The 24,504-nt window shown below is 39.3% G+C and overlaps 1 protein-coding gene across 2 annotated transcripts in view; it reads left to right on the forward strand.

The window, feature by feature from the left end:
* LOC107317798 (serine/threonine-protein kinase TNNI3K) overlaps positions 1-24,504 on the forward strand; it is a 39,745-nt gene that overhangs the window by 6,313 nt on the left and 8,928 nt on the right. For both annotated transcript variants that reach the window (XM_032446366.1, XM_015870887.2), the window contains exons 8-20: positions 2,314-2,458; positions 2,540-2,644; positions 3,512-3,606; positions 4,267-4,416; positions 5,084-5,170; positions 6,366-6,422; positions 7,446-7,538; positions 7,624-7,681; positions 7,805-7,999; positions 8,363-8,467; positions 21,799-21,851; positions 22,585-22,637; positions 23,007-23,139. In XM_032446366.1, coding sequence (XP_032302257.1) covers positions 2,314-2,458; positions 2,540-2,644; positions 3,512-3,606; positions 4,267-4,416; positions 5,084-5,170; positions 6,366-6,422; positions 7,446-7,538; positions 7,624-7,681; positions 7,805-7,999; positions 8,363-8,467; positions 21,799-21,851; positions 22,585-22,637; positions 23,007-23,139 — 1,329 coding nt within the window. The remainder of the gene's footprint in view (positions 1-2,313; positions 2,459-2,539; positions 2,645-3,511; positions 3,607-4,266; positions 4,417-5,083; positions 5,171-6,365; positions 6,423-7,445; positions 7,539-7,623; positions 7,682-7,804; positions 8,000-8,362; positions 8,468-21,798; positions 21,852-22,584; positions 22,638-23,006; positions 23,140-24,504) is intronic.

Consider the following 24,504-nt stretch of genomic DNA (forward strand, 5'->3'; position numbering starts at 1 on the left):
CTGTATTCTAATAGACAGAGTCAGGTCTTCAGTATTGAGTTTCACCTCCTAACAGTATGTGTGTGTTTGTTCTTCTGTTGCCTTTGGACAACTGAAACAAAAGAAAAAAAGAAACAATTGAGGAATTTTTTTCTTCATTTGTTACGTGTGCTTGGTTTGAGCTGCCATCTCACGTGTATTCTGCTTCCAGGAATTGAGGTGAAAAACAATAGCAGAAAACAAAATAAAGATTTACATACAAGATAATATTATTGAGACAGTACTTCAGAGAAGACTTCGCTGTGTAATGTATATCTCCAGTTAAATATCTGAGATGCACAGTGAACTTCCAGTGAATGAAATAAAGATGAAGGATTTTAAGTCAAAATTACAAAGCGGTCAACTTAAAATAACTCAGACAAGACATTGAAATGGTACACAAACAACATAGGAAAAGAAATTGAATCTTTTCAGTGCACCTTTCACTATGCTGCACAAGCTTCATATCCATCATTGTGGAATTCTTATTTATAATAAGAGAAAATGTATGAGAGATGCATAGTGGGTTGAACTGTGACGAAAGTCTTCTTGTTTATTTATGTGTTCTATGAACGTTAGGTATCAATTAAAACAAAATCCATCATCCTATGTTGTAGGTTTATATGTTGTAGTTATATATTCTCCAAGAAGTAAAGGGCTTTCAAGAACCTGACACCATTTCTAACTGCAAAATGAAGGAGAAGGTGCACAATTCCTTCCTCTGCCCCCTTACACCTTATTCTATGGTGTAATTGTGGGAATATTCTATAGAAGCTCATGGCCTTGACACCCCTCATGTCCTTCAGGCCATTCTCTGTGTACACTTTGTAAAGCACTGACATTTATTATTACAAAACTTTGACATTTATTTCCTTCTTATTTATTGCACTTCAGAATGAATCTGTCTGGCACCATATCACAATAAAAAAGTAAGGCTAACATGTCACATCAATCTATAAAGTGAAAAATAATATTGGAATAGCAAAATAAAACAATTTCCTTTTTTCACTCCCTTGTACATAAGGCTGCTGGAAAGGTTGGCAAAGGCAGTTAATGAAATTTGCAGACCACAAGCTTGGTAGGTTTTTTTGTTTATTCGGCCAATTTTTTTTTAGTCTGAAATGTAATTCATCTTTGGAGTTCTCTGTCAGAAGACATCAGTGAAGTTTTAAGTTCCTTTCAGCTGAAAGGACTGCCCTCTCTTGTGATCATCCAGCATTACTTCAGAAAAGTTCTAAAAAGTTCTAAAACGTGGTTATATTCTAATATTCATTGTTCTTTTTACTCACAGAAAATTGTGTCAAGAAGGAACCTCAGAATGCATGTGGTGTGTCCTTTGTCCCAGGGAGGGTCAGCTATAGGAAATGTTTGTACCTAGCAGTTGTAAAAAGCCCACATATTGCAAGTCTGGACACTTCTAATGGGCGTATTACTCCTCAGTAGTCTATTAATGTCAAAGGTTTTGTGAATTGAGAACAAAATGTTGGACAAAGTGAACTGGATTTGTCAGGTCTTGCAATTATGACATCAATCAGTTGTGCTGTACTCTACCTAAATATAGAAAAAAAAATACTAATGATCACAGAAAGTATGTTCAACAGACAGAGATAAGTACAACTCTGTCTAACTGTAATATTTTATGCCTCTAATTTTGCCCATTCTAATATATAATTCCATGTTTTTTAAAAGAACACTCCCATCCTCTGTAATATCCAGTGAGGAATGTTAAGCACACATATAATCATCCTCAGAGGGGAAAATAAATATTTAACAAAATGGAAACTCTGGAAATCCAGAAATTTGAATAAATTCTCCCTTTCCTTTTTTACCTGATATATTTTATGTATTTATATTTTAAGAGTGTCCATGAAAAATATATCCTACTGTGTTTCCTTCATTCTGTTTAAATGCATTTTCTCACTGTGTAGCTGATTTTATTCAGCTGTTGATATTATATGAAGATAATATAGTGTTTAAAAACAATTACATTTATACTTGGATCATAAATTTGTTCAGCATTGTACCATACTGACAGCTTTCTAAAGGCTGTGTGAAAACATTCCGTACTGGAACAAAGCAGTTATATACTCTAAGCCCAGAAAGTGGACTTGATGATGCAATACAGATGACCCCAAATAGGGTTGTTCTGATTCATAACAGGTCACAGAAATTTCAGCTTTAAAGAAAAAGAACCATCAACGTTTTCTAAGAGGTTTCACAATTCATCTGTAATGTACATAAAGCTTTATTAAATATAAAATACTCCCTTTGCTCTCCTTCTGGGTGCAATGGCAGTGAATGCTCAGGACAATGAAGACCATGTTCCTCTGCACTTCTGCTGTCGATTTGGGCACCATGAAATTGTCAAGTTCTTATTGCAGAGCAGCTTTGAAGTCCAGCCCCATGTGGTTAACATCTATGGAGATACACCGTTACACCTGTGAGTCATGTGAGGAAATCTGGTTTTCACTTTTAGGGCCTAACTGAAAAATCGGCACTGTTAACAACCCTTTATCTTTAGTGCTTGTTACAGCGGGAAGTTTGATGTGGTCAAAGAAATGATTCAACTCTCGGGAACAGAAAGTCTCACCAAGGAGAACATCTTCAGTGAAACGGCTTTCCACAGGTGAGGTGCTTGAAACACCATGATGGACACATGAAGGTGCGTGCAACACAACACCCAAAAAGAATCATAAAATCGCAGAATGGCCTGAGCTGAAAAGGGCAACAATGATCATCTGGTTTCATCTCCCCTGCCATATGCAGGGTTGCCAACCAGCAGACCAGGCTCACAGAGCCACATCCAGCCTGGCCTTGAATGCCTGCAGGGATGGGGCATCCACAACCTCCTTGAGCAACCTGTTCCAGCGCATCACCACCCTCTGAGTGAAATACTTCCTCCTAATACCGAACCTAAACCTCCACTGTCAGAGTTTAAAACTATTCCCCCTTGTCCTATCACTATCCAGCCTTGTAAACAGCCCAGATAGTAAATTCATACCTTCATATATGGGAGAGGACACGTGAGGGAGGGGAGAGAGCAAGGGAGAAAAATAAATGTAGGAAGGATGTCAGATTCATCAGCATCTCTTTGGGTAACAGTTTCTCCTGCTGTCTGCTTTTGAAATTGGTATTGGAGTTCTGTCCAGAAACTTCCTGGATTCCAGACATTCTGACCTGGAAATGAGGTGGCAGAACAAAGATCGGTCACGGTGCTGTGAGGCTGCTAATGCTGGTTAAGAGGCATGCTGGAAAACAGTGTGTTAATTTTGTATACTGTGCAATACTAATTTGTACAAGAATGTACAAGAAAGCTTATGAGGCAACAGAAATGAACATCTATTTTTTTCATGGATTAATCATGCATTTACACATTTCTCATAGTCCTCTACTCCATTCTTATCTCTCTGTAGCTCTTTTGAAGTCTTTGGGTACCCAAAGTATCTACCTTCCCACGTGCTGCAACATTCACTTTTCCTTTCACTTTTTGCAGTGCTTGCACCTATGGAAAGAACATAGAACTTGTGAAATTCCTTCTCGACCAGAATGTCGTAAGCATCAATCACCAGGGAAGAGATGGACATACAGGTAACATCATCACCCTCATTGTGTGTGAATCATATACCAGCACCACACAAAAAAAATGGAAGCTATACACAATCAGAATTTTCAAGGTAATTAACACGGTGAGTCAATGATCAGAGTCCAGTCACCTCTCAGAGAGATCTCAATTTGATTGATTTATTTAATTTTTAAATGCATTTGGCTAAAAGGCATAGAAAAATACTAAGAGCTCAGCGAGGATGAGTCAAGCTTGTTAGCCTGTATATTAATAGTAAAACCTGACCTTAAAATGATCCCCCTGTGTCTGGGCTTCTAAGCAGTCAAGAATTGGGCCTCATTGTTATTCTGCTAGGGCAAGTGGGATACTATGTTTGAAGGGCTGCCCTCCTCGGGTCTGGACAGTAGATAAAGAAAAAAAGAGTGGCTTCTTTGTTTCTTTGTGCTTCTCCTTGCATACAAAGTTGTTAAATGTGATTTGTAGGTGGAAGAGTGAATGCTGTCACATTGTATAGCAGGCAATGGATGGGTTCTAGCAGCTCAAATTTGTTTCCAGCTGTTGCCTTGGGTGTTTGTTTGACAATATATTCCTTCATCAGGTAAATAGATCTGTGCTTTGTAGGTATTGGTGCAAGTCCTAAGATGTGTTCTGACAGCTGTGCTTCCCACACGTCTCTGATGTTCTAGGACTGCACTGTGCTTGCTACCATGGCCATATTCGTCTGGTGCAGTTTTTGCTGGATAATGGAGCTGATATGAATCTGGTCGCTTGTGATCCCAGCAGGTCCAGTGGAGAAAAGGATGAGCAGACCTGCTTAATGTGGGCTTATGAGAAAGGTATTTCTGTTTTCTACAGAAATCTATACAGGAACAGTATGGGCAGGAGATAGGTGATTCTATGACCTGCCTATGTCAGGGCAGAGTCAGCTCCTGCTGCTCCAAAGGGGACCCACTGCTGTGGAGATGAGCTGTCAGCAATGCTGGGTGTGCTGCTGGGGGAGCAGGATGAGAGAAGAGCAAAAACCTCTGCACAACAGCAGTGGGAAAAAACATAAGTTCGGTTTCGATCCTCCAAGGCACTGCAGTAATGTCATGAGAATGACTGTAGATAGCAAAACAGACTTCAGGGCCCTTTTAATAACAACATGTTGGCAAAATATTCTGCTCAAAATATACTGAGGGAAAAATCAGCTTTGAAATGTTTAGAAGAGACTTTTGAGCTTTACCAAGCAGAACTTTGCACATCAGACATCCAAGAGATGGAGCGTGTTGTGCACACACTGCTCTGCTCTTCCCCAAAGAAGAACAATGAGCACAGCAACTGTCTGCAGAAATACAGAGTGCACATCTTGTGCGCTTTAGGACATAAAGCAGCGCTCATCTAAAGTATTTCAGTGTTATTCTCATTTACATGTTTTAGATACACATAATTCTGTTTTTATACATAAAAAAATTTTTACTGACAATTGAACTTACATGCAAGCCCTCGTACCTCCATTCCCAGGTCATGATGCCATTGTGACCCTACTGAAGCACTACAAAAGGCCTCAGGATGAATCACCCTGTAATGAATACTCACAGCCTGGAGGAGGTATGGTCTGAGAGGTCACTTTAATCCTGACTGAGTGCTCTGATCCAAAGAGCACTGAATCCCTGGGAGAACTTCACTGATGCTTTGGATCAGTTCTGTCTGTCACAAAGATCAGTGTCATGAAAATCACTACTTCCCATCTTACACATTGTCTATTTCTGTTCAAATTCTCCCTTTGCCTTTAAATAAAATTCTCGCTCCATATTGCTCTCTAGAAAGAAAAGCCAAAAGCTGAAAGGTGGTAATTGCCCAACAATTACTCACACCTTTCTACATCCTTAATACTTCGTTTAGCCGTTCTCTTTTTGCTGTCTGCCTCTGATAGATTTTTCATTACCAATACTCCATGGATCTCCATACTCAGTCCCCTTTATATTTTTATGTATTTGAATACCTTTGTCTCCCTTGGGAAGAATTAATTACCCTGTTTGCTACAAAGTTACCAATTTTTATTGGCTTCTGAATGGCAATAGCACAAGCAGATAAACAAAGCATTTTACAATGAATTGAGAATGCTGTCTGCAGGGATGGTAAATACAATATACACTGTGTGTTGTCCTGGTCATTGGTTCTTCCTGCCATGGAAGTGGGAAAAGCCCTGTGGCCAACAGCAGGATCTGTCTCCTTCCTACATTTCCAGCTCTGCATAGCTGTATCACAGGCTAAGGCTTAGGTTTAGGGTATCTGGAATGTACGTAGATCTACAGAAGACTGAGTTTATGCATGCATTGGATATTAGTTTGGGTATTAACACAGCTGAATTTTTAATTCTGATTGTTAGAAATGATTTAGCTTTCATTTAAGTCAAAGAACAAGAAGTGATGGTTTTGGTACACGGACAAAGCTGAGGTCTTTTGTAAAATAAAAGCAGCCCAGCTGTCAGAATTCTTGATCAGGTCTGAGTGCCTTTACAAAGCCTGGCTGATACAAAAGACCACAGTTTTCGTCTTAGGTCTTTTTTACATTAGCAAAAGTTGGTTTTGTTCTATGTTTAGTACATCTATAAACAAATTCCTTTCAAGAACACGGCAGCATAACAAGTCACAGTCCTGTCGTGTGTTTATATACACATCCTGGTGTTTTTGTTGTAGCTGGTCTTTAAGCAGCCTCCTCCTTGTTAATTTATCAGTATATTTACTAGTATGTTTACAGTGCCTATGAATTCCATAGAGCTAATTTTATTCTTGTCTTTCAGATGGTTCCTATGTGTCAGTTCCATCCCCGCTGGGAAAGATTAAAAGCATGACTAAAGGTATTTTCAACAACCAGGCAAAACTCAGAGCTTTATACTCTTTTACCCAAGGTGCTGTTTAGCCTAAACATGTGATGCAAGACTCACGATTCTTGGATTTCTTTTTCTACACAAGCACGATGTTCTGCACGGCAGCAGATGGACTTACCTGGGATAGATTTAGGAAACGGTTCAGATTTTTTCTTCTCATTGTCTGCAGAGGTTCTCCACAGCACAATTCCTCTATTTACCCTATTTTAGCTTACATTAATAAATATATATGCCTTTGGTTGGTTGGTTGTTTTGTTGTGGAGAAAAGGATGCTGCTGAAATCCCCTGTAAAATGCCTGAGTGATCTCTACAAGAAAAATTATTCCCAAAATATATTGTGTTATTCTGAAATAACTCCAGTTAAAACATTCAGATGAATATTCATGCTTCAAAATATGTCACTTTCTATGGTCCTTTCAATTTTTCCTTACCAGTATTTACTCTGGATGTAATCAAAACCTTATATCCTTTACATAGCAGCATTTAAATGCTCCACTGAGAAATATTCTGATGGATTATATAGCAATAAACCAAATGCATTCTCAAGATAGAGATGTCTGTTAACCAAATTATGTTGTAAAATTCAGATTGCAAACATCACTGGAAAGTAGGTGGGGAATAACACACACTGCATTAGTGATAAGCATCAAGTATAGAGGGAAAGGAAATTACTCTCCATGTAAAGGTTTTTATGCAATCCTTATCCAACATGGGTGGAATATGCTCATGGGACAGTGCTCATTAGTGATAAGTTTTAAACACAAGGAACAAGGCAGCTTCAACATTGAAGTTATTTCTTTGTTACTGGGGTTTATTGTGGTTACTGGAAAGGGTAAATCTAGTTTAAAAAAAAAGGAGGACAGGATTACCTGCCAACCAGTATGCAGGAAGAGAGACAGCATTTACTGTAGAATGGTTTTGTGAAGTTAGACACTGATATTCTGCACCTGTAACCCTGCATTTTACCAATCGGTTGAGTGCTTTCTTTTGCAGAAAAGGCAGATGTGCTCCTCCTTCGTGCTGGTTTGCCATCACACTTCCATCTTCAGCTCTCTGAAATAGAGTTCCATGAGATCATTGGCTCAGGTACCAGGAGTAAGAAAGCCTCAATTCTAAATGCTTGATGTTCATGAAGGGTATCTTTATGCTTATTTGTCTTAAAACATTTTAGGGTCTTTTGGAAAAGTATATAAGGGACGCTGCAGAAATAAAATCGTAGCAATTAAACGGTAAGCTTACCAGACTTCCTTTCTGTTTGGCTAATTATAGAGTTTGAAGTATAAAAATTTTTTTAAAAAAATAAGATTTTATGATATTTTTGTCTTACTGACTTCTCTCATGTCAATTCTAAGCTATCGAGCCAACACCTACTGCTCCAAGTCTGATGTTGACATGTTTTGCCGTGAAGTTTCCATTCTCTGTCGACTGAATCATCCATGTGTTATCCAGTTTGTTGGGGCGTGTTTGGATGACCCAAGTCAGTTTGCTATTGTCACTCAATACATTTCCGGAGGATCGCTCTTCTCCCTGCTTCATGAACAAAAGAGGTATTCCAACATGTTCTTTGCAAGGACCTGTAGAGAATTTGGACTACAAATACATGAGTTCTGATGTGAATCCTTTTCATTTGGGATTAAAATAATAGTAAAAGGAGCACGGTTGGAAAAAAATATATATATTTTTAAAATGGCTTTGATTCAGACTATTGGGTATACAAGGGAAATAAAGAAGTCATCAAAAATTTTGATTTAGTCATTTTGTTCTATTACATATATTTACAATACATTATATAACATAATTTTGTATTTAAAACATTGGTAAACTTTCATAGTCCTAAGATAAGAATGACTTATATAGCTTTTCTCTGTTTATTAACTTTGAGTAATACTATATTTTTTCCTAACATATAGAACTCTTGATCTGCAATCTAAGTTAATAATTGCTGTAGATGTTGCCAAAGGAATGGAGTATCTCCACAACCTCACACAGCCCATCATACACCGTGATTTGAACAGGTAAATGTTTTTCTTCATTCCAAAAATTCAGGGAATGTGAAACCTTAGCATGACAGCAGTGGTCTACAGTCTCACCTGTGTGGTATCTCACTGAGACTGGAGGAGCTCGAAGGAAGGAAATTCTGCCTGCATCAGGTAGTGGACTAACCTATAGTTATATATAAAGGAAAGCAGCTAGACAAGCAGAGCTAGCGCTGAACAGCTGTGGCACATTTTAGCCACACTGGATTGCCTAGAAACAGCTCCTTTGTGTATTTATGTGATCACTGTGACAAGAAAGCTTCTACAGAAAGAATTTTTAAGAGATGAGATGAGTTACAAAGTGGGTTTTCTTCAGCATCAGACAAATGTTTTCATTCCCCTTTAGTTTTACAACTTGTTTTAAACAACATTTCAGAAGTGTTCATTTTGTTTATATCTCAAGTGACCAGTCCTATAGAGCAGTGATGATAAGGTAAAGAACACTTTCCCACATCTTGCTCCAAGTTTCCATTTCCTAGTGATACTGAGAGCTGCGTTGAAAGATTCCCTGTAAAACACTCATCCTCTTGGGAAAGGATTTTTTTGGGGGAAATTTTTTTTCCCATTGCTGAGTGAAGAAGTAAACCAGACTGTGCCTGGTTCAGGGTTCTGGTATCAACTTGTGTAGGAAAAAAAAAAAAAGAAAAACCCATTTTCTGGATATTGACATCTTAAAGAGGACAACATGGCATAGTTCCCTTTTCTTACTTCAAGTGTACTTACAATGACAACACTTCAAATGCAACATTTGTCCTCTACAAATGGAAGTTTTTTTGAGATTTGAAGTTTATCATATCATGAGTAGAGATGGGTAGATATGCGCATAAGAACTGTCAGAGAAGCGCAAGCCAAAGCCCATCTAACACAGTGTTCTGACTCTGCCTCTTGGTAATGTCAACTGTTTTTTCTTCAGTTCCTGTCTCCCCATCTCACTGCTTCTCCTCAGTGCAGAAGAGAATATTGTCATTTGCAGCTTGTCATTTTGGAGACTTATTCTTAACAGTGGAGGTGATAAAGTCATGCATGTAATTCATTGGTTTCTTTTCTTGTTCATTAGATTTCCCACACAGATTAATACATTTTATTGTACTGTTCTGGAAAGATGGACACAAATACTTTTTAAAATCAGTTTGGTTATTTTGGCGTTTAATTTTTACTTTTTATTTGAGAGATTCTCGGTTTATTTACAGCTTAGCACTATCATTTCAAAATAACCTTTTGTCCTTTAATAACTTAATTTCCCTTCCTTTAACAGTTTTGTGTTTTTGCATTTCTAAGAGCTAAGATCCAGACAGTGGCTGGTGTATACAGGAAAAATTTGTCCCATACTGTAGTGAAAATAGTCTCATGCTGTGTATATTCCAGGGAGGATTAGTGAAATACCCGACAGTATCAAATTGTGAGGGTTTTATATAAAAATACATCCTCTTGGTAAAAACAAAATATACTTCTTAGTTCTGCAGGTTTTCTAATAAGAAATTCTCGGTGGGAATTTTAGGGATTTGCTGTTACACAGATCAGCTGTAGGTTGTTTGAACATACAGCTTTCTGTCTTTGATTATTACTATTTTGCTTTTACAAGGAGTCCCATATAAGTTGTGAGGAAGACAACTGTTCAGTGAGGAAGAAATTGGCACTGGACAGAGATTTTTCTACCTTAACTTTTCTTTCTCAAATAAATAAACACACATGTATTATATACATAGATGTATAGTTGTTAACAGCAACATGGCTTCACCAGTCCTAGAGACATGAAAACATTGATGAAAATAGCTGCCTTAAGCCCTAAGGAGCATCCAATTTTTAAAGCAAAAGATGGACTCACTAGAATTTGCTGTGCACAGAACAACCTGTCCATCAATCTGCAAAAATGACCAGCAAGAATGGCTACTTACTACCCCATTTTAACTTTCTTATACACCTATACAATACAATAAACTGGGATTGTGCACTGCACATCATTAAGATCTACTACCTGTTGTCTTCCTCCTGACACTGAAGATTCCCCTCTCCTCCCCCCGCTGTCTCCCACTTCATGCATCTTGAACTTTCCCACTGTGTCTGCTCCATAGACCCATACCTTTCCACCATTTACTTTCAGGCCCAAATGCTTTTATTTAGGAGCTGGAGTTCTTGTCTCTATCACGGCCCAGGCCAAAAGCCCCACACCCAAATACTGCAGTCTGAGTAGCTGTTTAAGGACAGTGAAGATCCAAAACAAATGGCTCATCTTTGTACCTTGTCACTGCTGTTACCTAAATAGTTCTCCAATGAAAGACTTTAATAATATTCTCCACACCCAAAAGGGAGTCTCACTAAAGAGCCAAAAAATGTATCATTGCCTCCTAGAACTTACGTCAGATCACATTAGCGAGGGTCAAAAGATAAATTTGCTGCAAGGACATCAGTGTGGTTGATGTGTAGTGCTGACAGTAGCTTAACTTTTTAGTCTGAGACCAAAAGTCTTGTTTTCAGCATGAATCCCAGTCGGCCCACAGACACAATTACTAAATGAAAATCTTCATCATAATGGCACAGAAAGACTGAGAACGAAATTCTGACCCTCCTGTGTTAAGTTCTGCCAGTAGCTTCACAGGAGTTGTATTTTTTTTTAACCTTAGATTTTCACATAGCGTGTAACCTCCTTTGTGAGTTCTGAAATCTAATGCAATGCACATAATGCATTAAATGGAACTGCAACATGTCTTGGTAGAACAGAGAAGAAAATGAATCTTTTATGTCTCTACCCTGGGAAAGGGGTTATCCTGCCATTCTGAGAATAATTGGGAGTTCTATTTTGCTTTCCAGTTCTGAAAACAGATGTTCTGACAGCTACCAGCAATGGTGACATGTATCAGCTTATTACTCCTTATATCGAGTCTTACAGTGGTGAGGGATTGTAGTCATAATGATTATAGCACTTTAACAACAAAAGAGACTATTTTAGTATCAATTTAATTTAAGCCATCAGAGCTGAACACGGTTGGGCCCAGTCTTTGAGCAACTAACCCTCATTTGATGGCTGTAACTCTGTGAAACTTTCTGAGAGATGGCTTAGCAAGAAAGATGAAAGGGCGGACGGAGGCCTGGTGGTAATGGGGATGGTGTCTGCAACTGCTCTTTGTTATAAAACCCCCTTAAAATCTTAAAATAGCAGTTGCCTTTCATTAAACCAACAGTGTATTAAAGGTAGAAGGGTCTTTTCATGGCTGTGTTCTCCGGGAAAGGAGCATGCACTGAATACACTTTCTCTGTCTCTTGCCCTGAAAGCAGAGACTCGTGTCTGCCAGGCTGCAGCACTACTTGTTTTTGCAGTGTTGGGGTAATTACACACTTTGATTCTTTCATCTTTTTTTTCCGTCCACTGCTTCATGAAGAGATTGATGCTTGGTCTCACCATTTCAAACTGTGTGTGGCCTTATCAGAGCACAATTAATTTCTGATTCTGCTGAGCTTATTGTTAACCTTTTGTCAGCTCAGACCAGATTTATCTTCCCCTGTTTCTCACAACAGAGTCTCAGTCTCTTTCTCACCATCTGTGGTTTTCAAATTTCCAAGTGCCATTGAGGCAATAATGAGGCAATTTTGAGTTAAATCTTATACATACTGTGGGTTATATATATATATATTTTTTACATTAGTAAAATTAGTGAGTGTAGTGTTCATTGAAGGTACCAAATTGACAAAACTGAGCCTGAGGCTGCCTCCTGCTTCCAGGTATGTTCATGCACTCAGCACTGAGATGGGCAGTTCAGCACCTTTTTGTTGGAAGCATTTACATATGCCGTATTTAGGAAGGGTGGGAGGTCTGTTTATTTCTTACAAAAACTGATGCCTGGGTTCTGTCTAAGCTTATGAGGGCTGCATGCATTCAAGGCCTATGCAAGCCTTAAGCAGATCAGAGTTGGGGCTAGGGCTCAGTATGTCTTCTTCCCATTGAGAAAAGGTGATAGTTTTTGTTGCTACTGACAGAAGCCAAATTTGAACTGTGGCCATAGAAAAGACAGCAGTTCTGTATGATCCAAGCATCTGCATGTGACTGATGCCATCTTGAAGGAGGATCTTAAAACAGTTCCATTTGCCATACCCAAATCACTTAAATATTTTGATAGAAAATATATGTATGAGTGCTAAAATCAGGTTCAAGATAAACAAAGAGAGTCGGGGCTACATTATATGAACCCATTACATTTTTATGATTACTTTTATTGTCCTGCAGTTTGGGTTCTGGTGAAGCTTGAAATCGCAGACAATGATTTGTGGAAACCCTGGTTGGGAGAGCTTCAATTTTATCTGTTCTAAAAACTATAAGCTGCTGAAATTTGTATTCTTCACTTGGCTGTTCTTGCTCATATCTACATCTCTAACATGAGGGAGTTATGCTTTTTTGTTGAGACCATCAATATTACTTTCATTTTCCCTTCAGCATGTATGCTCTTGCCAACCTTTTCATTTCTTTTTTTCATATAATTTTCACTCTCTTGAATTTACTTGGATCAGCCAACGTTTTGATAAATACCATGTCAACACTGTTGTGTCTACATTCATTTGCTTTTATGTTGTAATTTGCTCAGCCTTCCAAAAGCACTATGCAGAGACTGCCGTATGAAGATCTTGATCCTCAGAGTTACTGGAAGCTTTTGACCTCGCTAAAGCACTCTGTGAATCTTTCCCCACATTCTCAGTTCTTTGAAGATCTGTGTTTGCAGTGCTAGTTCTTAAAGCCTCTATCTTTATTGACAGCATGCGATTGGTGTTCTGCTTCTTTATGTGTTCTTCGCTGAAAATTAAATCAATTGGAACAGCTTCCCTCACTCACTAAATCAATCTTCAATAGATTCTATATACATTTTTTTCTCACTGAGTAACATGCTGCCAAAGGCAAAGGATGTTTTGCCTTCATAGTCATGTTCCACGTTATCGTGCTACATCTAAGATACAGTGTGAGAATGTATATGCCTTTTGTTAGCAAATACATAAATAGCAAACATTTATTTGGCAAGGATTGTTTTGTCCCTTTTCCTCATTTCATCCCAATTCTCTTGAGAACAAACAGATTTGTGAATGTGGCCATCGTTCACTTTCCCCAATGATCTCAAAAGCTTCCTTTCTCATCAAATATCTACAAAGCACAGACTCCTTATTTAGTAAAAAAACAGAGAGAGAAATACATATATTTGTGAAAATATGCTGCTTCAATATGCATTTGTGTTCTCTGACACATTAAAGTGGCCTGAAAAAGAAGTGAGTGTTTACATAAAACCTTAGAATATTGTTTTTGTTTTTCTGCTAAAAAATTGATATTTACCAAATTTTAGCCAATTTCTGAGCTACCTGTAAAGTCACAGCTGCTCCCCATTAGGATGTGACTGGTTCAGTTCTGCAGGGTGTGAGCTCAGGGCTGTGCACAGGGATTGGTTTGCAGCTGTGACTCTCTCCTAAACCCCCACGTGTAATGACATTTCAATTCCCCTTGGGTGTACAAATCTTTCCCTGTCGATGAGAATGTCACAAACACCTTTTAAATAGCCATAATTCATGCCACATATGAAACAGCTACCTCAGTGTTATTGATTTTGTAACATCGTGACAAAATCACGATGAGTTGATCTTTCCAAACTGAACTGAACATATTATTTTGTTTGGGACGTGCAGTGAGTTCCTTCTTCACTGGGCTGCTGGCAGTGCTTTGCCTTGATCAGGTGTAGAAACAAAGCAGCAATCAGAGCTTCATTTTCAATGATTCCTCTACTTGTTCTTCACAAGTTTCCCTACACAAAGCCTCACAGAAGGCTGGGATCCATACAGCCTCTTTTCAAAGCTTTGGAGATGGAAATCTCACATCTCCAGGCATTGTTCTGCCCTTGTCACACCAATCTTACAGGGCTTTTCCAAAAGTGGCAGAGGCAGCAGGGTATCACGACAAGGATTTAAATGATGATGAACCATATCACACTGTTAAGTCCGTATTTCTACACCTGGGCATCCACCACGCCTCTGAGAGGCATTGAAACCTTAATTTGCAGGAAAATTTTGGAGCTCCTGCTATTGACTCCTATGTTTTACTTGGCCATCTTTCTCTTCTGCATACAGCCTGGCAGCATGCAATTCAGAAACATTGTTCAGGGAATAGGAAGGCAGCAGAGAAATATTTTTAATTGTTTTGAAAGCCTGACTCACTACCATGAAGGCAGTTCTGCTCATGTGTATATGCTTTTGCACTGAAAAAGTCAATATTACAAGAAAAGTAATTTGGTCACTGATGGAATCAATATGTATATGGCTCACATCAGAAGACTGTGCAGAGCAATATCCTCTGAAATGAATGCCCATGGCAGGATATGCCCATTTATAACTTCACACTGATATTACAGTGATCCGCTTTGAAGATAGGAGTAAAGGATATCAGAAGCTGTAAATACAGAGAAGTGAGTCAGATCACCTTTTAGCCTACCTAGATACCACCTTTACTTGAAAACAGTTATCCCTTATTTTTCACAATGTATTGACCTCAGAATGTGGCTTTCACAGAATCTTTCCAAACTATCGTATCTTGCAGTCCAATTTATTTTCTAAATGACCCTCAGTTGAGAGTGTCATGTTGAACAAGACATGAATCTGAAATAATCCTGAAGCCCGGGGAAAAAAAACAACAAACCTTTGATTCAAAGCAGCCTGTTTCTGCAAACTCAGGAGTGAAAGGACATTGTTTTTCCCAGCTGGGAGGTATTGTCAAACACCATATGCAGCAGAAATGCTCAGTCATGGCTTGAAGCAGAGATAGAGCACCTGGTGGGTAGGTAGGGGAGCTCAGGTGCATGTAATGTACCTGAGTGACCAGAAGGGCTGGAGCCAGGATCCACCCTTTCCCAGACCTAATTCAAGGGCTGGCAGTGGAGGTGAGTGTATCTTGCTAGAGATCCTTGTATATTTGGGGCTTTCTGAAGGTTGACAGCTTCTTGTCCTTGGTTCTGTGCCTGCAGCTGTAGTGTTTGAGACAATCCTCTTTTGTTGCAACCTGGGATCTTACTGCTCTGCTGTCACTGCTGCATTTTGCATTACACCATACCTTGTCCTTTTTCATCTGCTCTGCAGGTAAGACTGAAGAAATCATTTTGGTTACCAGTCAGTTTAGGACAGAGACATCATGAGAGGCAACAAGCCTCATTAACTGCCATTAGAACCAACTATTTTGGAGAATGTATGATGTAGGCTGTAAGTTTGGTTGACCAATGCTTTCATTTCACCTGGAATATCACTGTGTATTCAAGACTTTAAGGAACAGGTAGTCTTTTCATAGCTTACCTTTGCTTAAATTTTTAGGTGCCCTGTATCTATTGGCTTTGATTAACTGACCTGTTCCTCTGTTTAATCATGGGGCTTTTATGCTTTGTGTTAAAATAAGGTGCCTTTTTGGTCTTCTATGCCTTCTCAGATGAGCTTTACCTTTTTCTTCCAATTGTCTCCTAGCTCACCATGAGTTTTTAGCCACTATAAACTCTGATTCCTGTCTGAAGTTATGTGGTGTGGTGACTATAACTGAAGTTTCAAACTCCCTAGTGACCTCAAATTCTATATACATACACATCTTGTTTCTGTTTCACTTTCCAAATCATAAGCAACTCCATCAGACCCAGTGGGAATTAGTCAAACCAGTTTTCCCAATGGGAAGTCTTGTAGTCCAGGTTGATGGCAATGTGAAATTACTGAGGTCCTAAACATGCAGCTGTCTCTTATTATTTCATAACTGTGGTTTTCTAACGTGGAATATCTGAAACAGCATTCCACTTTCAGTGCTTATTACTGCTGACAAGAAAAACGTAGTTTGAATTCTCTCTCTAGAATGAGCCAGTACATCTAAGCTAAAATAGGTGTTAATGGAGGCTGTAATTAGTCCCTTCACGGAGATTCACGAAGAAGGGAAATTCGAAGGCGCTGAGACATGCCTGCAAATGGTGCCCTGCATCCCCCCCTAGTGACCGCTCTGCGCACAAACCTCGATCCGGTCCTAACTCCTCCTGAGCTTCTTTCTTTGACAAAAGTTGTAGAGATCTTCTTTATTTTCAGTAATGCGTGAAGTTTATTGAGGTTACACCTGGGGATGACTATTTTTTTTTTTCCTATTGATAGCTGAAGAATGCAGGTTTCTAGGAGTTACTGTCATTTATTACATGGGTCAATGATGAACAAATTTGGAACATTTCCATCAGATTATTTATATGGGGACAGGAAATTGTGCTTTGCAGGCACACACATAATGCAGACATTTCCAGACATTTCTTTCCATTCCAACTTAGGAAAAAAAGCAAATGCTGAAATCTTGAAACGTTTCCATATTCTCTGGCTTTGTTTCCCCACCCACCCAAGTAAATGAGTTTCTTTTCAAGACCTCAAGGCTTAGTTTTCCCTGGGACATTAACCTGGGCTCTGCATGCTGTCAGTTTCCTGTAGGAATTGTGTTTTGTGAGTCAATGTGGTTCCATGTCTGTTGCACTTACTACGCATTACAGATGCAATGCGTGTGCAAGGCACGTGTAACAGTGCAGGCTAAAAGCAAGGTCTATGTTTTAGTAATGTAGTCTGTGCTATAATAGCATTGAAGGTGATGCTGTAGTTGCTGCTTTTTGACTGTCAGAGTGACAGTCTTACCAACAAGGAATGCATCCAAAGCAGATGTTCAGTCACGGTATTTAGGCTTATCAGTTCAGAGGAGCTGAATGTTCAGTGTTATGTGGAAGTTTGTAGTGCTGCCTAAAGGCTTTAATTTGTTAATCCAGGTATTAGTAGCTATTGCAGAACTGTTCTGTTTCCCTAAATCCTCATTCAGCTCTGTTTTAAATGTTACCTTGTAAACTGGCTTCTGTTGTTTCTCTGGAGGAGTTTGTTCTGCAAAAATGCTTGTGTCTGAGTAAAATAATTAATATGCCAGTTGCATGTGATTAACTGAAAAGATCCATATTTCTGTTTCTCTGAAGTTATATAGTAACACTGTGTCATTGATGTGATCAGCAGGCAGGGAGATAAATTAGAAGTGGCAGAATATTATTATTTTTTTCTGTTCCTGTTCTTTGTGGATGGTCATCAGCAAATCACAGCTCAGCCCAGATCTGAATTTGTTACTGAGCTACAACTGACTAAAATAGAATTAACAATGAGGCAAATTTTTCATGCATTCTTTCAGTAAAAAGTGTTATCTGAGGCTTTTAAATGAAGTTAAGCATTAGCTGTTCCATGCTATGTCAAGCTGTTTTGCCAGAGAACCAGACTGTAGCAGAAATGACCCTCTAGGTTCATCTGGGAAAGCAGTAAATGGACTGCAATTTCCCTGCTAGGTCTGAGCTCAGAAATAAGCAGAATTACTGGTAGGAGTTGCCCTGCCCGGTTCTGACCCTCAGAGGTGATAATGCTCCATAAGCCGACAGACACACAGCTGGGGCACAGCACCACTGCGCTCAGAGACAAGGCCTCACTTCCAGACCTCATTAGCGTCTGAGAATGTGGAACTGAGTCCCCTCTTTTTTCCATACGTGTGATTTTCAAGAGGTGCAGCAAGGAGCGATGCGCCATCTGTTCTGTTACACGGGGAATCATTATATTGAATTCTCATTTCTACTTTTGGTGGGTTTTTTAGGGAAGGGAGGTTGTTGCTGTTGTAAAGAAAATAGCAAAATGATAGTTAAGAGCTGAGGCAGAGCTGGATGGCAAGTTTAACCTGTTCTAAATCAGTGTATGCTTTATTCAATGGCTATTTGTTAACTCAGACTGTGGGGTGTGGTAGAAATGGGAGGTTACAGCTATTAAAGTTCCTTTCAATACATTTTTTGTAGTTATTAAGGAATGAAACATCTCACAGCAGGATTTTTACCTTATGCTTTTTGGATGGAAGCAAGCTCAAGCTGCCCTGTAGTTCTAAACCTTTCTCTTTACAATATTCACTGGAGATACACAACTGAGAGCCTGGAAATACAGATACTGACGGAAATGAGTGTTGATAGCTGCAGGGAGAATACAGTCCTTCTTTTAAGGCTACACATCATCATGATCTAATGAAGAGGGGATGGAATTCTGAGAGAACAGAGAGCTGGACAGGCAGAAAATAAAACACAGTGTCCCGGGTGTATGTGACAGACCATATGTATGGGCATCTTTACAATGCTGCAACACAAACACAGACCGCAGAGTTTCTTAATGTGGATAGAATTCAGTCTTTGATTTTTCCTCCTGTGATGGAGCTGCAGCTAGCACTGCACATTGGCATGCTTACCCCTGCTCTGTCCTTCTTCCAGACTTTTCCTTCTGCCTCCTTCCCTTTGGCAGAGGATTTGAAACCAGAGCACCCTTTGTTGAATCACAGAGTAGTTTGGTTTGGAAGAGACCTTAAAGATCGTCCAGTTCCAACCCCTTTGTTGTGAGCAGGGGTGCGAACCACTAAACTGAGCATTAGAACTGCTTTGGTGGAGGATTTGCCACCAGCAAAAGCGAAAGCCAGAGGATGCTGGAGAGGTGGTGCTCTTAAACCAGGAGTTTCAGTCAAGGTGTAGTAATTACTGCAGCTTTAGAGGAGCCACTGTTTGAAGCACTGTGTTGCTCTGAGGATGAAATTTTCCTCTCTTCATAATGAAGACAAGTACTTGTACTAGGCTGGTTACTTGTTTTAATGCCAGCCACCTGGGAGCACAGCTCGTATATCCAATGTCCCGATGCATGGCTTAGAACCACGGCTCTGTCTGCTGATGTCCTCCAATTGTCAAGGTATGCACAGACAGAAAACAGACTGGCTCCAGTTCCCCAGTGTAGTGATTCAATTAAAGTTGCAGTGGAAGTGCCAGATATGTACAGGTGGATTGTATGTGATGAATGCCTTTAGGTAGCACAAAAAAGTGAATTAGCGGATTCCCTATGAAATAGCTGACATGGACAGGATCACTCAGTCGTTTGTTTTTTTTTTTTATTATTTTTTATTTTCTTTTAAAAAGGAATTTCTGCCTTTCCTATATTTGTATTTTCATCTTTTTTCCTATTCAGTGCAAGTTGTTAGATAAAGTGCCCCAAAAAGGGAATTCATTTCCAATTGTAACATTTCTTCTACTTCCTCTTATTATAAGCTAACAAGGTAAAAAGATATAATAAATTTCTATTCAGTTCTATGTAATTGGAGTATCTCCCTTTTCACAGCTCCAGTGTTAGAGTTACTTTCTTTCTTGGATCAGGTTTGCAGCTGTCCTGCCTCGCTGCTCACGAGACCACACTTGTGTAAAACTGTTAAATATTTATAGTCCTTTGTAGAAATCTTTTTGCAGCTGTTTTTCCTGTTGTAAGCTTCTGTTAAAGCTGTTGTAAGCTTCTTTCTGGAAATCCTCTAATTGATAGGCTATATACGTACATGTGTTCCTTCTAGATATTATCTACATCTATCACTATATTTGAACAAATAATATGCAAATAAAGCTGAATTTTCTTCACGTTAACCTCAACAAATGCTTTTAAGCCACCATATTTCTCATAATTTATATCTGCAGTCCTGGTAGTTTTAGGATAAATCCAGTGGATTTAACGTTAAGCCTCTAAATATCTCTCTGCCAACAGCCCTAGGTAGAGTGCTGGTTACCCAGTTCTTTACACTCAGCCTTGTAGCTCCCATGGTTTCAAAGACTTCACTGAAATTAGAGCACCTCCCTGTGTGAGTACAAGTAATTATCTTGGGTAAATAATGTCTTTGATCTCAGGCGTCCTGACAGAGGTTGTGCCATACAACTGTGGACTGAATAAGCGCTCCTGCATTTATTATCCCCTTTCCACATCAAGAACCTATGTAGAGATAAAAACTTAGCATAGACATCTAACACATAAATATAATATTTTCCTGGAATTTCTGTTTGCTTGCAATATGCCTTACAGAGGTCTGTCAGCATCACCCAAGCTACTGAAATCCTTTTCATCCACAGTGCACAGGCAGCTCTGGTTGTAGCACATGGAGGTAGAGCAAAGAGGTGCAGGGACAGGCTGAGGCTAATTGTGCATTCCATACACAGTAACTTGAATTTTCAGGATGTGTTGGGCATGGTGCACAAGTGTTGTATGGTATTTCTGTCTAAGAAATTCTGCTTGGCTAAACCACAGCTCTGGTCAGTGAGCAGCATGTGTTCCATCCTCAACAGGACATCAGATGTTACCTCAATTCCTCCCTTGTTGCCATTCCTAGCTGCACCCTCCATCAAACCTAACTTTTGTATGGAACAGCTCTCCAGAGAGCTTTGGAAGGGCATGCCAACAAAGGTTCCACCTCCCCAATCAAAATGCAATGTCAGTTATGAAAATGTGAATTTTACTGATAAATACAACATATAACTCATGTGTGTGACCCTGGCTTGCCTGTGGGCTTCTTACTTCTCTGTATCAGAGTGCCAGGTGTTACCATTAAGCTGCTGAAGAACAGCTTCTGGCTCTCAATTATTAACGTGGTTCCATATCAAGTAGATGTTTGCAAGCTGATGTCTCTGATGATGAGTTGAGACTAAAAATTCCACCAGTTACCTCAGTTTATTTACCCCCTGGAATGTTCCCAGCACACTTAGGGCTGTGCTTCCATAGTCATTCAGGTTAATGATTTCATTGTGCACTGTGAAATGTTCTCGTGCTTTGTAAGCCTGAATTGTGTTTCTGAGGCTGGTGGACCAATGGTAAATCTCATTTGAGCATAGTACTGCTGGGAATGATTGGAGTACATAAAGAATACAAGGATAACATGCTGATAACACAGCAGGATGATGTCAGAGCAGACATCTTACAAAGAGAATGGTTTTCCTTTGAACCTGAAGTCCTTGATTGCTATGTCGTGGGTTTCCCCAGGAAGCAGCTTAAAATGCTTTGTGTGTGTGTGTGTGTGTAAGTGCTCTTTGCTAATCTGGAATTTTGAATTAATGTCACTGATCAGCTGCCCTCACCTGTTTTGCTGTCAGATCTGCTGTCATGATGGCTGAACACAGAACCACACACAATGAGCAGGAAGCATCCACTTTTTGCTGGACATTGGCTTAAACTTACATCACCAGCTGCACTCTGCAGCTAAATCAAGATGTAAAAGGACATCATGTAATTGGAATATGAGTGGAGGACAGGGCTGAAATCTTACAAATCACCATTAATGTGAGAAGGAACAAATTTACAGGTTTTAGGCTGAGGAATGCTATAGGATGAGTGATGTGTCTTCTCTTCATCAGCACCTGGAGACATCTTAAGATGTTCATTTTCTTAAGCAGGGGGTTTTTTGAAGTTGTCTGTAAGACACTAACGATTATTTGTTTTTCTAGTCACAATATTCTGCTGTATGAGGATGGACATGCGGTTGTTGCTGATTTTGGAGGTAATGAATTTATGAAAGATCTATAAACTAATCTCAAATTGTCTAAAACTAAACGTGTCCTTACTGAGGTAAAAGCTAAGGACGTTCTTCATTTTATTGTGAGAGGAGTGGAAAAAGACTCTTACAAATGACATTACCCCTATTTCTGTCTCATCTAAGTTATCTCATGCTGTGGGTACTCTGCTATATGCATGAGAAGAAAGCCCAGGTAACAGTGAGGTGGATCCTTCTTAGTTTAAGTAAGTTTAAGTGGCAGGAAGAGAGTTGAGTGAGAATGAAGGCATGTTCCATGCTGCAGACTCCCTTCAGACAAGTGCTTGGAATGTAAGCATGTTGTGATGTGCAGGTCTGCAGCCAAACCATAGAGTGATAAGACAGGCTTATTTCCTTTTAGGTTAAAGACCAGAATGTTATTTATTTCAGTTACAGACTTTTCTTATTCCCTGTGTTCAGAAGTAAGCCAGGTTATGTTTTATGGACGTGTAGCTTGTGCATTGCTGTGGTGTCTGTCAGTCAAGCTCCATGGGAACGTGTTTGTGTTGGAGGGTGGAGGTCAGTGAGTTGGGTTTGGCTCCTCCTGAGCTCCTTCACATGGGCACTACTATTGTGCAATATCAGGGGGGATTTTCCAAACCCTGGTATTATTAAGAAATACCTTTTACAAAGAATCTTTTACAAGGCAGGTGCCTGTGGTGACTAAACAGTAAAACCAGCTTTGTTCTGTGTGTTTCAGAATCAAGATTTTTGCAATCCTTGGATGAAGACAACATGACAAAACAGCCTGGGGTTTGTTTCTTTAGTTCCACGTAGTTACTGTAAAGCTTAAGGGCAAATTCATGTTAGGAGAAAATGACCTTAAAATAGGTTTGTTTGGACTGATGAACTGAAGTAGTGTTGGAGCTGTTTTAATGTTCGTTTTTTCCTCTAAGTCTCTTTTATAGCAGAGATCACAGAATACAAAACAATTATTAATCTGCAGTGGGAATAACTTTTATACAGCTCTTTCTTGAGTAGACTTATCAGTTATCTTATGGAGCAATAGAGGCAAGGAAACAAAAGGAAGCTACCATATAACTAGAGGAAAAAACACTGGAGGAAATAAACTCTGTTAATATATTGTATAATATGTATCTATTTATGTTTCCTCGCATACAGAACCTGCGCTGGATGGCCCCTGAGGTGTTCACTCAGTGCACAAGGTACACCATAAAAGCTGATGTGTTCAGCTATGCTCTGTGTCTCTGGGAGCTGCTAACAGGCGAAATTCCTTTTGCTCACCTAAAGCCAGGTAAGATAATCAGTGAATTAATGTTTCAAGGGCTCTGAACTAGTTGTGTGGAAAAGGGTTAATTGATATTTTACTAACCATCATTATTAGGTGCTAAGACTCAGTGAAAGGCACAGATCTACCCCACTGTAAGGCCATGTACTATTTATTTTTGTTACAGTAGAGGTTTTCAACCTGCCATGCCACTGGCAGCAGCCTTTGCTCTTTGACCTCCCATGGCTTGGGGTGGGTCTGTGTATGTGCCTTTGTGCAGCGCTCTGCACACAGGAGGCAGCCTGATGGAACTGCACTGATGCATTTCACTCCAGTAACTGAAAAATTCATGAAAAATTGTGGATTTCTTGTTTTAAGTGGGTTTGAGGTACAGAATGCAGCTGCCGGGGGAAGAGATGTGCAAGAGTTGTCAGGTGGCTTTCTGATAAATTGTTTTCTTTTATTCTTGGAGACGGCGTTTTGATCTTTAAAAAGGTGGTTTTCTTTTAGTTCATACAAATGTTTGGGCACAAACAGAATATAAATGGTGCTAATATTGCATAAATCCATCTGTACTCACTCATCTATTTTCCCGGGTGCATCTGTACATCTAATTCTGTCTCTTAGCTACCTAACTCTGTACAATTCCCTGGTTTGGTCAATTGCTTTATAAGTTACTCAAATAATACATGAAATCTAACACATTCTTTAGTGCAGTCTCTCTAAAGTATTTTTAACCAGTATGATTATTAGCTGAAGAAAGAGTCCTGCAGATAGAGAAAGGAGGCTAAAACGATAGTGACAGATAAACTTTGTCAAGCACAATACTTGCATACACAGATGAAAACACACTGTTTTCCCCTCCTTTTGTTCTAATCCTGACCCTGTGAAACTGATGGCAGAAATTCTGTTTATTTGGCACAAGATCTTCCAGCAGGTAGAATATTTCATTACCTTTGGTGAAAAGAGGGAGTATTCTTTACTGAAATTTTAATTCATTTTGCATTCGCCTTCTCTTTTTTTTGTAGTGTCTTCTAGGCAAGGCATGATTCCAAAACTATACTCACCAGAGTGCAGCCAACGTTAGGCAAACTGGGTTTGCTTCTTCTGTCCATGTTTAGACCCAGTGTCAGGATTTACATGATATTAACATTCTGAAGCAATGGTATGCAGCCAAAAGCTGCAATCAGAATGGACTATAGCTGAAATTATTCTTATGATTAAGGCTGTGACCGTAATGGGATGCAGTTAAAAAATTACAGTATTCTTGCTATCTCATGATTGCAATCTTACAGCTCTCTGCATATTCCACATACTCTGACCACAGGTCATTTTTTTAGGGCTTAGACAGAATTAGGTTGTCTACATCCTTGCTTGGTCATAACCATAATG

Source organism: Coturnix japonica, chromosome 8 (genome assembly GCF_001577835.2).
Source record: "Coturnix japonica isolate 7356 chromosome 8, Coturnix japonica 2.1, whole genome shotgun sequence".
Lineage (NCBI taxonomy): Eukaryota > Metazoa > Chordata > Aves > Galliformes > Phasianidae > Coturnix > Coturnix japonica.